This window comes from Neomonachus schauinslandi, chromosome 4 (assembly GCF_002201575.2).
Source record: "Neomonachus schauinslandi chromosome 4, ASM220157v2, whole genome shotgun sequence".
NCBI classification, from domain to species: Eukaryota; Metazoa; Chordata; class Mammalia; order Carnivora; family Phocidae; genus Neomonachus; species Neomonachus schauinslandi.
Genome location: NC_058406.1, coordinates 51987917 through 52006319, shown reverse-complemented (window position 1 = coordinate 52006319; position 18403 = coordinate 51987917). Strand labels below are relative to the sequence as shown.

Sequence of the window (18403 nt, the reverse complement as noted above, 5' to 3'; positions counted from 1 at the left end):
GCTTCTCAGCTACTTGCCTTTCCTCATAAATAATGTTAAGTTTTAACTTTGAATTTAAGGACTGATCCTCCAAAAGTATTGGAGCACATTCCAAAAAATAAAATTTGAGTGCCTCACAAGTTTCAGTCTGCCAGGTTATACAAATTCTATATCTTAGGTTTAAGTATGTTTAATAAGGACTCTTAGAGTGCCTCAGTGGCAAAGTCAGTTAAGTGACCAACTCTTGGTTTCAGCTCAGGTCATGATCTCAGAGTCGTGAGATAGAGCCCCACATCAGGCTCCGTGCTTAGCATAGAGTCTGCTTAAGACTCTCTCTCCCTCTGCCCCTCCCCCTGCCCTCTCTCAAATAAATAAATCTTTTTTTTTTTTTAAGGACTCTTACACATTAAAATCCTTTGAAAAATTAGACTAACATGTGAGAGTAGCAATTCAAAATTATCTTTAGATTTAAGTATACTGTACACTATTCTTTTATTAATTTTTTTAACATTTAAAAAACTGATTTCGTTTATAAACAAAGATTTTAAAGTCATGAGGGTAACTAAATTCCAAGTGGTTGTTTTCCTTAATTCCAGTTTTTAGCAAAAATCATTTTTAAAGTATTTTCCAAATTATTGGCTAGGGTTAATATAATCTGTGGTTCCATAATTACTGTTTAAAGTAGCTTTAGGTTGTTAAAAATATTTCATACAGTTGGTGTTTTGTCACAAGGTTCTGATCTACCACAGTCCACACAAAAATCTTTTTGGCCGGTCTCTGCACCTTTTTCCCACTAGGTGGCAGCATTAGGCTCTATATGAACGAACTGAACACCAACCAGGCCTTTTTGTTCATTTTTCAGTTTCCTATTTCCTCATCACAGAGTCTTACTACACATTCTGTGGTTGATTCCCTGAAACAGGCAATCAGCTTCCTTGAAGGAAAGACTCCTGTAACCAAGGGCAACACAAGAGTACAACAGGCAGGTAGATAGTATTCCCCTAACATACCACATACCAGACAGCTAACCAGTCTGGCAAGTGTCAAACAAAAACCCTAAACCACAATTTAAACAGTCCTACAAAACAGCTGAAAAAATTCCTACATTATTCTTTACATTATTACACTCATGACTATGTCAAACTGAAAAGTTGCCTAAGGGAAATCGTGACCTATTTTACCATATTTTACTAAAAAGGGGAGAGGAAGGAAATGTCTTGTTTTTGACAGATCTATAATTAGATGTTAGGTGTAGGCATTTAATAAAAACTTAATGGGCTCAAAGCCTTTTCCCCTAAGGCGGCCTTCTCCCAACCATCTGACGTAGATGTACCTATTTATCACTACCTAGAACCTGACATTTCAAACTCCATTTATACAACCTGACAGGATTATGGGGTGCCTGGCTGGCTCAGTGGGTGGAGCATGGGACTCGATCTCAGGGATCTCAGGGTTGTGAGTTCGAGCCCCACATTGGGTATAGAGATTAAAAATAAAATTAAAAACAAAACCACACACACAAATTAATGGGATTATATAGCTGACCCTAATGCTATCATCGCTCGAGGGTTACTATAAATTTTTAACTACATCTATTTTTAAGTTTTCTCAATAAGAGAATATTTAAGAAATGCACTTTTTGAGAAAATTAATAACTATGGCTCAATGGCAATACCCCATTATTATAATCAACTAGAGAAACAGGATGGGTAGCTCATTTTAAATTGTTTTCTGATTAGAACAAGATCTGTAATTAATTTAACTTGTTTTCTTATCATTATATACTTTCAGGATCTCTAAAACACTGAGGGGAAAATGCTACCCTCTATTTAGTACAGGTAGGCTTTTGTTTTTTTAATTAGAGTCCAACATTTGTTGATACTCACAAGGTTGCACAACCATCACCACAATCTAATTCCAGAGTATTTTCATCACTCCAAAAGATGCCCTGTACCTGTTAACAGTTACTCCACAACCCCTACTTCCCTGACCCCCAGTAACTGTTCATGTTCTCTATGAATTTGTCTATTGGACATTTCATATAAATGGGATCATATAATATGTGACCTTTCATGTCTGGCTTATTTCACTTAGCATAATGATTTCAAGTTTCATCCATGCTGTGACAAAGATCAGTATTCCATTCCTTTTATAGAACATAACATTGCATTGTATGGATATGCCACAGTTTGTTTATGCATTCATCAACTGATTGACATGTGGGTCATTTCCCTTTTGGCTATGATGAATAATGCTGCTATGAAAATTAATGCCCAACTTTGTGTATAGACCTAGATTTTCAGCTCTCTTGGGTCTATATGTAGGAGTGAAATTCCTAGGTCCTATGGTAACTGTGTGTTTAACGTTTTGAGGAACTGCCAAATTTTTCCAAAGCAGCTGCATCATTTTAATTCCCTCCCAGCAATGTATGAGGGTACCAATTTCTCCACATTGTTGCCAACATTTGTTATGGTTCATTTTTCTTCATTCTCTATTCTTTCTATTCTTCAGCCTGGATAATCTCAATTGACCTATCTTCCAAACATGTTGATTCTTTCTTCTGCCTGTTCAAATCTGCTATGCTCTAGTAAATCATATCGGCTATTGTACTTATTCAAATCCAGAACTTCTACTTCGTCCTTTTCTAATAATTATTGCCAGTTTTATTGATGCTTTCCTTGAGGAGAGAACATTTGGAGCTTCTTCTTGTGTCCGTTTTTGCTGATGTCATCTATGGCCTGCATTTTCCATTTAGGCCTATGATACGCTGCAAATTAATTTTAGAGCATGGTTTGAGGCAAAAGTCAGGCTTCATGTTTTCCAATACAGATAATCAGTTGTTCTAACAACATTTCTGTTCTTTGCCTATTTAATTGTTTAGGCATTTTGGTTAAAAATCAGATTACCATTTAAGTATGGGCCTATATTTGGACTCTATTCTGTCCAAATAATGGTAGCTCTATGGAGGACAATGTTTTCTGTAACTTATCACAGCTCAGGGTTACTGTTCTACTTCATGTAAAATGTAATGTAAAATTTTACATAAAATGTACATTTGAATAACCCCACAACTGTACTTTCATTCACCTCATACTATTATCAAATATGTTGTATCTATGAACATTATAAACCCCACACTACAATGTTATAATTTTGCTTTTAAATAAAGAGAAAATATATAGTATTTTATTTACCCACATATTTACCAGTTGTTTTAACACCGTAGTTCTCATTGAGGATCAATGTATTGGGTAGAGGACAAAGATACTGCTAAATATGTTAAAATGCACAGGATAGCTTCTCCTACAGACAGATAATTACCCAGCCCACAAGGCCAACAGAGCCAAGGCTGAGAAACTCTACCTTAAGAATAATGAACATTATTTTTATCTGGTTGCTTTCAAGATATCCTCTTTAGAATTACATTAACTTTTGTGTCTAGGTAAAATGTTCTTTTTATTTATCCTGCTTTGTAGGGGAAGTGTCTGAGCCTGTTAGATCTGGAGGTTTTTTAAACCAAATTTAGGAAATTTTTTACCATTATTTTTTCAAATATTTCATGTCACATTATCTTTTCCCTCTCCTCCTGGGACTGCAATTACCCACATTTTAGACTGCTTGGTATCATCCCTCAGGTCTTTGGGATCTGTTCACTGATTTTCTGTCATTTCTGTTCTCCATATTGAATAATTTTTGTCTTCACATTAATTGAAACTTTTTTTCCTGTTTTCTCCAATCTCGCTAAGCCCATCCATTGTTTTTATTTTTTCCCCCCCAGATACTACACTTTTCATTTGGAGAGTTTATATACTTCTTTTTTAGTTTATATTTCTTGCTGAAAATCCCTACCTGTTCATTATGACTTTATTTTCCTTAGGTTCTTGAACAAATAACAGCTGCTTTAAATAAATCCTTGTCTACTAAGACCAACATCTGGGTTATCTTGGGGTCACCATCACTCCCTCACCCCACCCTTCAGTGGATCCAGCCTTCCCAGTCATACACGCCTCAATCCTGGCACTGTGGGCCTCTTCCCCAGAAGACCAGGGAAAAACCTGCCAACACCACATCTCCAGACCTGTGTGTTTTGTGGGACCTAGTTCCGGCAGTGGCATGTCTCATTTAGCGAGCAAACCACCGCACACCTTGCTGCCCACAATAGGCAAAGAGAGCCTCTGCAGAGAACTGAACTGAAGGAAAAAGAGGCCAAGACTCAAGAGCATAGCACACGCAACACACGTAGGAGATACTCCCTAAAGGGCCAGGTCAAGGGGAACAGGGAACACAGCATTGAGGGCACTACAGGATCTATTCTTCATAAAGCTATTATTGTTTTTTGTTTTGTTTTTAAATATTTTATTTATTTATTTGACACAGAGAGAGAACAAGTAGGCAGAGAGGCAGGCAGAGGGAGAGGGAGAAGCAGGCTCCCCACTGAGCAGGGAGCCCAATGCGGGGCTCGATCCCAGGACCCTGGGATCATGACCTGAGCCGAAGGCAGCCGCTTAACTGGCTGAGCCACCCAGGCGCCCCCATAAAGCTATTATTGTTAAGAGCAAAAGAAGTAGCTGACTTTCCTAACACAGAGAAACAAAGTCAAACAAAATGAGGAGACAGCAAAAAATCTCCCATATGAAAGGACAGGACCAAACCACAGTAAGAGACCAAAGTGAAACATATATAAATAATGTACCCGATAGAGAATATCAAGTAATAATCACAAAGATACTCCCTGGACTGGAGAAAAGAGGACATCAGTAAGACCCTTAACACAGAGATTGAAAAAGAACCAATCAGAGATCAAGAACACAATAAATGAAATTAAAAATACACTTCATGGAATAAATAGGCTAGATGAAGCAGAGGAATGAATTAATGACATGCAACACAGAGAAATGGAAAGTAACCAAATTGAGCAAAGGAGGGGAAAAAATTATGCAAATTGAGAACTGTTGTAGGGAACTCAGTGATTCCATCAAGCATAATAACATTTGTATTACAGGGATCTCAGAAGGAGAGAGAGATAAGGTGGCAGAAAACTTATTTGAAGAAATACTAGCTGAAAACTTCCCTAATCTGGGGGAGGGAACAGATACCCAGATTCAGGAGGCACAAAGAGCCTCCCCTCAAAATTCAACCCAAGGAGGGCCACACCAAGACACAAAGTAATTAAAATGGCAAAAAGTAGCAATAAAGAAAAAGTTTTAAAAGCAACAATAGAAAAGAAGACAGTTACATACAAGGGACACTCCATAACATTATCAGGATTTTTCAATAGAAACTTTGCAGGACAGAAGAGAGTGGTATGATATATTTAAAGTGCTGAAAGAAAAAAAAAGTGCAACCAAGAATACTCTATCCAGCAAGGCTATCATTCCTGAATAGAAGGAGAGTAAAGAGTTTCTCATACAAACAAAACTAAAAGAGTTCATGACCATTAAATGAGTCCTACAAGAATATTAAAGAGGACTCTGTGAATGGAAAGGAAAACCATAGAGTATGAAGAGTAAAAAACACAAAAGCAGTAAAAATAAATATATCTGTAAAAATTGGTCAAGGGATTCCTAAAATAAAAGGATGTAAAATATGACACCATATACCTAAAATGTGGGGGGTTGGGGGTAGGGAGAGGAGTAAAGAATGGGTTTAAACTTAAGTGACCATCAACTTAATATAGACTGCTATATGCAGAAGATGTTATAAACAAACCTAATGGTAACCACAAATGAAAACCCAGTAATAGATATGCAAAAATAAAGAGAAAGAAATCCAAATATATCACTAAAGAAAGCCAATAAACCATGAGAGGGTGCAAGAGAAGGATTAGAGAAAATCTATTGAAAAAACAACCACAAGGGGCGCCTGGGTGGCTCAGTTGTTAAGCATCTGCCTTTGGCTCAGGTCATGGTCCCAGGGTCCTGGGATCAGGCCCCGCATCAGGCTCCCTGCTCGGCGGGAAGCCTGCTTCTCCCTCTCCCACTCCCCCTGCTTGTGTTCCCTCTCTTGCTGTGTCTCTCTCTGTCAAATAAATAAATAAATCTTAAAAAAAATAAAAAACAACCACAAAACAAGTAATAAAATGGCAATAAATACATGTCTGTCAATAATTACTTTGAATGTAAATGGACTAAATGCTCCAATCAAAAGACATAGGGTGTCAGAATGGACTAAAAAACAAGATCCATCTCTCTGCTGCCTACAAGTGAGTCATTTCAAACCAAAAGACATCTGCAGATTTAAAGTGAGGGGATAGAGAAACATTTATCATGTAAAACAAAGTCAGGGTAGCAATGCTTATATCAGAAAAATAGACTTTAAAACAAAGGCTGTAACAAGAGACAAAAAAGGACATTGTATAAGAATAAAGGGGACGATCCAATAAGAGGATATAACAATTGTAAATATATATGCACCCAACATGGGAGAACCCAAATACATAAAAGTGTTAATAACAAACATAAAGGGAACAATTAATAGTAATACAATAATGGTAGGGGACCTTAACACCCTATTTACATTGATGGACAGATCATCCAAACAGAAAATCAATAAGGAAACAATCGTTTTGAATGACTCATTGGACCAGATAGATTTAACAGACATATTTAGGACACTCCAGCCTAAAACAGCAGGATACACATTCTTTTCAAGCACACATGGGACATTCTCCAGAATAGATCACATATTAGGCCACAAAATAAGCCTCAACAAATTCAAAAGATCAAAGTCATACCATGCATCTTTTCTGACCATAATGCTATGAAACTAGAAATCAATCACAAGAAAAAATCTGGGAAGAGCACAAATACATGCAGGTTAAGTAACATGCTACTAAACAATGAATGGGTCAACCAGAAATCAAAGAAAAAATCAATAATTACATGAAAACAAATGAAAATGAAAACACAATGGTGCAAAATCTTTGGGATGCAGCAAAAGCTGTTCTAAGAGGAAGTTTATAGCAACACAGCGCTACCTCAAGAAGCAAGAAAAATCACAAACAACCTTACCTTACACCTAAAGAAGATAGAAAAAGAACAAACCCCAAACCCAGCAAAAGGAAGGAAATAATAAAGATTAGAGCAGAAATAAATGATACAGAAACTAAAAAAAAAAGGTCAGTGAAATCAGGAGGTGTTTCTTTCAGAAGATCAACAAAATTGATAAACTCTTAGCAAGACCCATTAGAAAGAGAGAAAGACCAAATAAACAAAATTACTAATGAAAGAGGAGAAATAACAACCAATACCACAAAAATACAAACAATTCTAACAGAATATTATGAAAGCCTATATGCCAAACAGATTGGGCAACTTAGAAGAAATGGATAAATTCTGAACAGACCAGGTACTGGTTAGGGAGATTGAACCAGTAATCAAAAAACTCCCAAAAAACAAAAGTCCAGGACCAGACAGCTTCACAGGTGAATTCTACCAAACATTTAAAAAAGAGTTAATACCGATTCTTACCAAATGATTCCAAAAAATAGAAGAGGAAGGAAAACTTCTAAATTCTTTTTATGAGGCCAGTATCACCCTGATACCAAAATCAGATAAAGACACCACAAAAAATAAAAATTACAAGAGAGAGAGAACACAATAGGCCAATATCTCTCATGAATATAGATGCAAAATCCTCAACAAAATATAAGAAAACTGAATCCAAAAATATATTTAAAAAATCATGTACCACGATCAAGTGGAATTTATTCCCAGATGAAAGGGTGGTTTAAGATTCACAAAACAATCACTGTGATATGTCACATCTAGAAAGGATAAAAACCATATGATCATTTCAATAGATGCAGAAAAAGCATTTGACAAAGTACAACATCCATTCATAATAAAAATACTCTCTGCAAAGTAGGTCTAGATGGAACATATGTCAACATAATAAAGGCCTTATTTGAAAAACCCACAGCAAACATCATACTTAATGGGGAAAAACTGAGAGCTTTTCCCCTAAGATCAGGAACAAGACAAGCACATCCACTCTCATCATTTTTATTCAACGCAGTACTGCAAATCCTAGCCACAGCATTAAGACAACATAAAGAAATAAAAGGTATCCAAATTGGTAAGGAAAAAGTAAAACCTTCACTATTTGCAGATGACATGATACTACATATAGAAAACCTTAAAGACTCCACCAAAAAACTACTAGAACTGATAAATGAATTCAGTAAAGTTGCAAGGTATAAAATCAATGTACAGAAATCTGTTGCATTCCTATACACTAATAATGAAGCAGCAGAAATTGAAAATAAAAAAACAATCCTATTTACAATTGCACCAAATACATTAAATATCTAGGAATAAACAACCAAAGAGGGGCGCCTGGGTGGCTCAGTCGGTTAAGCGACTGCCTTCGGCTCAGGTCATGATCCTGGAGTCCCGGGATCAAGTCCCGCATCGGGCTCCCTGCTCAGCGGGGAGTCTGCTTCTCCCTCTGACCCTCCTCCCTCTCGTGCTCTCTGTCTCTCATTCTCTCTCGCAAATAAATAAATAAAATCTTTAAAAAAATAAATAAATAAAAATAAAAAATAAAAAAAACAGAACAAAACAAAAAAAACTTAACCAAAGACCTGAATTCTGAAAACTATAAAATACCAATGAAAGAAATTCAAGACAAGGCAAAGAAATGGAAAGACATTCCATGCTCATGGATTGGAAGAACCAATACTGTTAAAATGTCCATACTACCCAAAGCAATCTACAGATTTAACGCAATCCCTATTAAATACCAAGAGCATTTTTCACAGAACTAAAACAATCCTAAAATTTTTATGGAACCACAAAGGACCTCAAATAGTCAAAGCAGTCTTGAAAAGGAAAACAAAACTGGAGGTATCACAATTCCAGATTTCAAGTTATATTACAAAGTGGTAGTGATTGAAACAGTATGGTACTGGCATAAAAACACACACACAAATCAATAGAAGAGAAGAGAAAGCCCAGAAATAAGCCCACAATTATGCCAGACAATTATATGGTCAATTAATCTTCAACAGAGGAAGAATAAACATACAATGGGAAAAGACAGTTTCTTCAACAAATAGTGTTGGGGGAAAACCACAGCAACAGGCAAAAGAATGAAACTGGACCACTTTATTTCACCATACACAAAAATAAACTCAAAATGGATTAAAGACCGAAATGTGAGGCCTGAAACCACAAAAATCCTTGAAGAGAACACAGGCAGTAATCTCTCTGACATCGGCCACATCAACACTTTTCTAAATGTCTCTTGAGGCAAGAGAAATAAAAGCAAAACTAAACTACTTGGACTACATCAAAATAAAAAGCTTCTGCACAGCAAAGGAAGCAATCAACAAAACTAAAAGGCAGCCTACTGAATGGGAGAAGATATTTGCAAATGACATATCTGATAAAGGGTTAGTACCCAAAATATACAAAGAACTGATACAACTCAACACACACAAAAAACCCAAATAATCCATTTAAGAAATGGGCAAAAGACATGAACAGACATTTCCCCAAAGAAGACATACAGATGGCTAACAGACACGTGAAAAGATGTTCAACATCACTTATCACACGGAAATGCAAATCAAAACTACAATGAGATATCACCTCACACCTGTCACAATGGCTAAAATAAAAAAACACAAGAAAAACAAGTATTAGCAAGGATATGAAGAAAAAGGAACCCCCATGCACTGTTGGTGGGAATGCCGACTGGTGCAGTGAATCTAGAAAACAGTATGGAGATTCCTCAAAATATTAAAAATAGAACCTGTATAATCCAGGAATTGTACCGTTAGGTATTTACCCCCCAAATACAAAAGCACTAATTAAAGGGATACATGCAACCCTATGTTTATTGCAGCATTATTTACAGTAGCCAAACTATGGAAGCAGCACAAGTGTCCACTGATAGATGAACAGATAAAGAAGATGTGGTGTATATATATATGCAATGGAATATTATTCAGCCATAAAAAGAATGAAATCTTGCCATTTGCAACAACATGGGTAGAGCTAGCGTGTATAAAGCTAGGCAATAGAAGTCAAAGAAAGACAAATACCATATGATCTCACTCATTCCATATGTGCAATTTAAGAAACAAAACAAATGAGCAAAGGGAAAAAAAGAGAGACAAACCAAGGAACAGACTCTTCACTAGAGAGAACAAACTGGTTACCAGAGGGGAGGGGGGTGGTGGAAATGGGGGATGGGGATTAAAGAGTATGCTTATCATGATAAAATAAAGTGATAAAAAATTAAAAAGTTATATAAAAAGTTAAATCATACATGTTTAAAAAATTTTTTTAAGCTTATTGTGCTTCCTCCTGTTTATAAAAGTAAATTTTGCTCCTTGTAAAGGAACAAAAAATTAGAATTGTACAGGACTATAATTTATAAATTTTTTTAAATTAACAACAAATTATGAAACATTTACCATGTGTTTACATAGTGTTTTACTTGATCTTTAATATTTGCATTGTATTTCTGGAATAAATATGACATAATTTGTTTAGTCTTATAAATTGTTGGAAATTTAGGCTGTTTCTAATTTACAGAACTATAAATTATTTATAAATGATTTTACACATCTCTGATAATTTCTTTGGATTTTGTCATTTGTAAAAATAAGTAGCAGACAATGTCCTTACCTCGATTACTTAAACTGTTAACTAATAAAAGAATAAAAATGGAGTCTTATGAAAAGTCTATATGAGGGAATGTTTTCCAGGTTGTGTATTAATTCATGATTACCATTCCTTGGATATAGGTCTGTTGGCACCTAATTACATCATCTTCCAACCTATATTTCTCCATCTTTTCCACAGGTATGTAAGAGACTTCATTACACATAATTCTAATATCCAGCTGTACCATTTTTACAGAATCTATTTCACCTGTGTTTCTAGTATCCTATCATAAAAGCATAAGAAGGCATCAATTGTTCCAAGCGAATTCACACAGGTTTTCTTTTGTAAAGGTTATTAGAGACAGATGAGGCAAACACAGGTGCTCCAAGGAAATCAGAGTGGAAGCATTGCTCCCACAGATAGGGCAGAGCTGAGAAGCTGATGTGCTGAGAAATAAGAAAGAATCTGAATCAGAATAGTAATTATAAGACTCCCACAATTATATCACCATATACTGCTACCATAATATATACTCCCAGCTTAAGCCACTGAGAATAACCTGAAGGAGAAAAGGCCAAAGTAAAATTGACATATTTAAGTAATGGCACAATATATCTTTGGAGTATAATACTTTTTATGTTAGTGATTGATTGGTTTAAATGTGAGCCTAATAGTGCCTATAATTATGGTCGTGTGTCTGTAATCAATAAACAGTGGTGAAGAACAGAGGCATTTCCTTGAGTTCCTTAGTCGGGTGTACATTGGTAAGACCACAAGTCAGCAGTTTTTCTGTAGAGAGCCAGATGGCAAATACTTAATCTTGTGGGTCACATAGTCTCCACTGTAGCTATTCAATTCTACCATTGTGGTACAACAGCACCATAGACAACATGTAAATGAATGGACGTGGCTGTATTCCAGTAAAACTTTTTTTTACAAAACAGGCAGTGGGCTGGATTTGGTCTATAATTTGTTGACCACTAGTGTAAACACCGCGAGGTAAATATCTAGCGCAAAATGACACTTAAGGTCTTGAACATGTCCTAAAATCCCAAATGAGCAAGGAATATTGTGCAGATGAGTGCAATTTTACTTTCCTATGATATTACAGGAATCACAATTTCATATTCAGTGAACTCAATATATAGTTGAACCAATTTCTCTAGATATCATCAAAACCTGAGAATCATTTATTTACCTGTGCATAATCACCAAAAGGTTGAGAATAAGAAATGCACTTTTCCAATGTGTGTTGTGATTCATTTCCCTGAAAGACTGCATCCAGAATATTGCTTGCAATTCCAGTCTTCTGTAGAGTGGTTTTATTTGCAGGGGCTAAAGGCAAACATCAATAATATTTTTAGCTAAAAGTTGTTTTGTTATAGATTATAAACAAAATACAAAACTCATTAATTCAACATATTCCCAAACAGAACACAGATTTTCATTTGCCAGTATATACCTATATTTCTTATCCCCGGGAGAAGAATATATAGTATATGATGTTGTCTTGTTCATTTAAAGCAACTGAAAATGGAAGTTTGCCTTATGGATAAATAATTTTGATGGAAACATTTTAAAGATATGTGTCTAATCTCTAAAAGAGGCAAACAAAATGTAAACTAATCATTCTTGTTAATGCAATAGTTGTAACCATCAATTCTTATTTTTTTAAAAAGATTTTATTTATTTATTTGACAGACACAGCGAGAAGGAACGCAAGCAGGGGGAGCAGGAGAGGGAGAAGCAGCTTCTCACTGAGCAGGGAGCCCAATGTGGGGCTCGATCCCAGGACCCTGGGATCATGACCTGAGCCGAAGGCAGATGCTTAATGACTGAGCCACCCAGGCGCCCCGTAACCATCAATTTTTAGACCAGATAAAAATGTAGTAGGTATAGGAGAAGCACATTAAATTTTTTTCTGGCTCTTTTAAAAAATTACAAATTAATTTCTAGGTTCAAGAGGATACTTTATAAAACAGAGAATATATATTAAAATCTTTCATTTCTTTTCTTTTAATTCTATTTTCCCAGAGGTAACAGTTTAGAATTTATTTTCCCAGATTTGCTGCGTGCATTTACACATTAAATATATACACATAAGGATATATAGCTTTAAACAAACATAAATGGAATCATTTTATGCACACATTTGCTTTTTCCACTTAATTTGCTTTAGAGATTTCATATTAGTACATGTAGCTCTCCCTCAACTATAACAAAAAGTTGTATTGTATTCCATTTTATGATGATTTATTTTTTATTTAACCATTCCCCTATTGATGAACTTTAAGGCACTTTTCAGTTACACAATTGATAACCAACATTGTAGTGAATATCCTAGGGCCTAGAGCATACCATATTTGCAATTTTCCCTTAAAATTATATTTGATAATTAATTTACCTTAATTAAAGGCCTGAGAAGGTCTTCCAAAAAAGTAAATAAGAGTTCAACTTCTGCCAATATCATTAGCGCACATATTTTGGGGGTACTTTGCAAATATTCTGGATATATGAGATACACGGAGGTTTAAACCTCTATTTTAGAAATAGATTTAGAATAGAAATGATTCTATATATAGTAAAACATTATAGTATTGCCAATAATTCCCTTGCCTGATGATTTTCTATTATTATTCAAAAATAGATTGTAGTCTTTAAAAAAAGTTACAAAAGATTTTTTCCTTAAATAATTAGAATGCATTTTAACTGTCTTAACTTTAGCTATTCTTTAATTTAAAGACTGGGGTCATAATTTAGGCATTCATAGCCAATAAGCATTATTTACTTCCATTCAATTAAAAATTAAAGTAAAGCTGATTATGGAAAGTATTTAATAAAACTCCAAAATATTAATACTGAGCTCTCACTTACATGATAAGCACACACTGGGCAACACACTTGCCAAGTTCAAGTATGGATTTTTACTGAGCCGTATTTCTTTTGGTGGTTCTCCCAACAGTGAAGTCTGATTCTTAGAGGCAGCCTATTTATCAAAAACAAAACAGTAGGTGTTTAATCAGAGGTACAGGAAAATAAAAATGCGGAAAGAGATTTATTTATTTATTCTTCAATAAATCTAGTCTAGTGTAATAAAAATTTGTGGAACCTCATATTTGAACATATGAAGTTATGGAATATTTCTGGATATTGATTAAAATGATCACATTCCACTTGCTATTACTTTTTCAATTAGTTTTTTTTTTTTTTTAACTATTCCAGAACCATAAAACTTTAGAAATGCAAGAATTAAAGGGCTTCTTGTAAATCCTTCTCATTTGAACTAGGAGATAATTCAACTTCACAAGAAAAAATGAATCCCATATCTTATTTCCAGAAATACTGTTATCTACATTTTCTTATTAAGATTTTTATTTTATAGTATATGGCTACAGCCAAATGATAAAGGAAAGCTTACTTATCTCTGGTTCTAAATACCAAACAAAATAAGTGGATTTAATAAAATCCAAATCCACAGTTTAGAAGATAACCCTAGAAATTCACATTTCTTGAAAATATATCAGTAAATTTTATATAACTAGGTGTAAGAGTTCTAGTATTTCTTTTACAGAAGAAAAGGCTGATTCTTCAGATCATTTCTTTTTTTTTTTTTTTAAGATTTTATTTATTGATTTGAGACAGAGAGATACAGAGAGAGAGAGAGAGCATGAGCAGGGGGTAGGGGCAGAGGGAGAGGGAAAAGCAGACTCCCCGCCGAGGTGGGAGCCCGATGTGGGGTTCGATCCCAGGACCCCAGGATCATGACGAGCCGAAGGCAGATGCTTAACCATCTGAGTCACCCAGGCGCCCCTCATTTCATTTTGTTCTGAGATAATTTTTTACTTTTCACTTTCTGTTGGTAAAAACTTTTTAAATAAGACAATTCAGATTACTATAATTAAAGCTAGCAGCTAAGTTTTCATTTCAAATTAATTTTTACTTTGTTCCCTGAACAGAATGAAGGAAGTATAATCTCAAGTACTTATTTCTATATTTGAGAGCAACAACTCCTTTTTTTCTTCCTTATCTGGCCAATATTATTGTATTTGGATTGCAAAATCTGTCTTGTACAACTTCATAAGCCCCAAAGAAGTCCAGATTTGCTTGTGATATGGATATAGATGTATTTATCTATTCAAATATGCTTACTCAATGTTTTCCATGCTCCAGGCACTGTGGTAAGCATTGACAATACTAAAATGAGTAAGACAGGGCGCCTGGGTGGCTCAGCATCTGCCTTCAGCTCAAGTCATGATCTCAGGGTCCTGGGATTGAGCCTTGCGTCAGGCTCTCTGCTCAGCGGGGAGCCTGCCTCTCCCTCTCCCTTTGCTGCTCCCCCTGCTTTTGCTCTCTCTCTCACTCAAATAAATAAATAAAATCTTAAAAAAAATAAAATTCAACACACTCAGCAAAGTTGGAATAGAAGGAAGCTATCTTAATATAACAGAAGTTATATATACATACATATATATGAAAAGTCAACAGCATACTCAATGGTGAAAGACTGAAATCTTTCCCTCTAACATCAAGAACAAGACAAAGCTGTTTGCTTTCACCACTTCTGTTCAACATAATATAGGAATTTTAGCTAGAGCAATTAAGTAGGAAAAAGAAATAAAAGACATCCAAACCAGAGTGGAAGAAGTAAAGTGATTTCTGCTTTTGGATGCATGAAAACCCTAAATGTTACACATATACAGACACAAACTATTAGAATACATGAATTCAGCAAAGTTGCAGTATATAAAATCAACATACAGAAATCAGTTGCATTTCTACACACTAACAATGAACGATCCAAAAAGAAAATTAATAATTCCATTTATAACAGAATCAAAAAGAACTTAAGAATTAACTGAACCCCCCCCCCAAAGGAATAACTGAACCAAGGAAGAAAAATACTTACTTAAAACTACAAAACATGGCTGAAAGTGATATTTAAGCAGAAATCTCAATAAAGTGAGGGATTAAGCCATGAAAATATCTAAGACTGCACTGTCCAATATGATAGCTACTAGCTACACATGACTACTGAGCATAAGAAATGTGGATAGTTTAAACTGAGATGTATGTAGAATGTAAAATATATACTAAATCTCAAATAGTACCAAAGGATGTAAAATATCTTAATAGCTCAGTACATACTACATTTTGAATATTTTGAATATACTGTATTAAATATTAAAAATGTTAAAAACAGGGGCACCTGGGTGGCTGAGTGTCCAACTCTTGGTTTCAGCTCAGGTCATGATCTTGGGGTCCTGGAACCAAGCCCTATGTGTAGTTCTGTACTCAGTGTGGAGTCTGCTTGAGATTCTCTCTCTCACTCTCCCTCTGCCCCTTCCCCTGCGCATGCTCTCTCTCTCTCTAAAATAAAGAAATCTTAAAAAAAATTTAAAAACATTGCTGGATTGAAAGACATAAATAAAAACTTTCTCTGTCGGGTGCCTGGGTGGCTCAGTCATTAAGTGTCTGCCTTCAGCTCAGGTCATGATCCCAGGGTCCTGAGATCGAGTCCCACATTGGGCTCCCTGCTCGGCAGGAAGCCTGCTTCTCCCTTTCCCAGTCCCCCTGCTTGTGTTCCTGCTCTCTCTCTCTCTCTCTCTCTCTGTCAAATAAATAAATAAAATCTTAAATTAAATAAAAAATAAAAACTTTCTCTGTCAAATAAAATCTTTAAAAAAAAAAAACCTGTCAAATAAATAAAATCTTAAAAAAAAAAGACAAATAAAAGGAAAGGCATCCCATGTTCATGGATTAGAAGATGCATTGTTAAAAATGTCAGTATTAACCAGTGACCTACAGATTCAATATAGTCCCTATCAAAATTCCAACTTTTTTTTTTTTGCAGAAAAAGAAAAATCCACCCTAAAATTCATATGGAATTTCAAGAGATCCCAAATAGTCAAAACAATGTTGAAAAAGGTGAAAAATAGGAACAAGAATGGAAGGCTCATACTCTGTGATTTCAAACTTCCTACAAAGCTACAGTAATCTCAACAGTGTAGTACTGGCATAAAGACAGAAATACAGACAAATGGAATAGAATAGAAAACCCAGAAGTAAGTCCCTGCATATATGGTTAAATGATTTTTGTCAAGAGTGTCAAGATTATTCAATGGGGAAAGGACAGTCTTTTCAACAAAAGTGCTGGGAAATCTGGAAATCGCATGTGAAAGGGTAAAGTAGATTCTCACCTTACACCATATACAAAAATTAACTCAAAGATCAAAGACCTAAATGCAAGAGCTAAAATTATAAAACTCTTAAAGGCTTAGGTAGAATGCTTCATGATATTGAATTTGCCAATGGTTTTTTTTTTTGGGGGGGGGCGTCTGACAACAAAAGCAGAAGCAGAAAGTGAGAAAGAGAGAAAGAAAAAGAAAAAATAGATCATATGTTGGGCCACAAAATAAGGCTGAACAAATTTAAGAATACTGAAATCATATCAAGTATTGTTCTGACCACGATGGTATGAAACTAGAAATCAATAACAGGAGGGAAACTGGAGAATTCACAGATATACAAAGTTAAACAACACACTCCTGAACAACCAACAGGTCAAAGAAGAAATCAAAAGAGAAGTAAAAAAATATCTTGAGACCAATGAAAATGGAAATATAGCATACCAAAACTTATCGAATACAGCAAAAGCAGTTCTAAGAGGGAAGTTTATAGCAATGCCTACAAGAAGAAAAAAGAAAGATTTCAAACAACCTAACATTACACATCAAGGAACTATAAAAAGAAGAACAAACTAAGCCCACAATTAGCAGAAAGGAGAAAATAAAAAGGTTAGAACAGAAATAAAAGAGACTAGAAAGACAGATCCGTGAAACTAAGTGTTGGAGTTTTGGAGAGATAAACAAATAGAGAAACCTTTAACTAGACTAGCCAAGAGAAAAAGAGAGGACTCAAATAGTTAAAAATGAAAGAGGAGATATTCAAACTGATACCACAGAAATATAAAGGATCGTAAGAGACTATTACCAAGAAATACATGCCGACAAACTGGATAACCCAGAAAAAAAAAAAGGATAAATTCCTAGAAACTTACAACCTACCAAGACCAAATCATAAAGAAATAGAAAATCTTATCAGACCAATAGTGAAATAAGAAGTAATCAAAAACCTCCCAACAATGAAAATATCAGGGCCAGATGGCTTCACTGGTGAATTCTACCAGACATTTAAAGAAAAATTAAAGCCATTTCTTCTAAAACTCTTCTAAAAAATTGAAGCGGAGGGAATACTTCCTAATTTAATGAGGTCAGCATCGCCTTCAGACCAAAGCCAGACAAGAACACTACAAGAATATAAAATTGCGGACCAATATCCCTGATGAACATAGATTGCAACAATCCTCAACAAAATACTGGCAGCCCAAATTCAACAATACATTGAAAGACTGCACACCATGATCAAATGACATAGCGCAGACATAAACACACACATATGTAGTCAATGAATCTTTGACAAGGTAGTCAAGAATTCACAATAGGAAAGGACAGTTTCTCTAATAAGTGGTGTTGGGAAAATTGGATGTCTACGCACTAAAGAATGAGATTGGACCAGGATCTTACACCGTACATAAGAATTCACTCAAACTGGATTAAAGACTTAAAGATAAGACCTGAAGGGGAAAAGTTCCTTGACATTAGTCTTGGCAATGATTTTTTGGACATGACACCAAAAGAATAGGCAACAACAGCAGAAGAAACAAGTGGGACTACATCAAACTAAAAAGCTTCTGTACAGAAACAAGTGGGACTACACCGAACTAAAAAGCTTCCGTACAGCAAAGGAAA

General features: G+C 35.2%; 1 protein-coding gene across 2 annotated transcripts in view; it reads right to left on the bottom strand.

Annotated features, from left to right (window-relative positions):
- RAVER2 (ribonucleoprotein, PTB binding 2) overlaps positions 1 to 18403 on the bottom strand; it is a 92242-nt gene that overhangs the window by 12978 nt on the left and 60861 nt on the right. For both annotated transcript variants that reach the window (XM_021679961.1, XM_021679962.1), the window contains exons 10-11: positions 13470 to 13581; positions 11794 to 11930 (exon numbers count right to left, since the gene is read on the bottom strand). In XM_021679961.1, coding sequence (XP_021535636.1) covers positions 11794 to 11930; positions 13470 to 13581 — 249 coding nt within the window. The remainder of the gene's footprint in view (positions 1 to 11793; positions 11931 to 13469; positions 13582 to 18403) is intronic.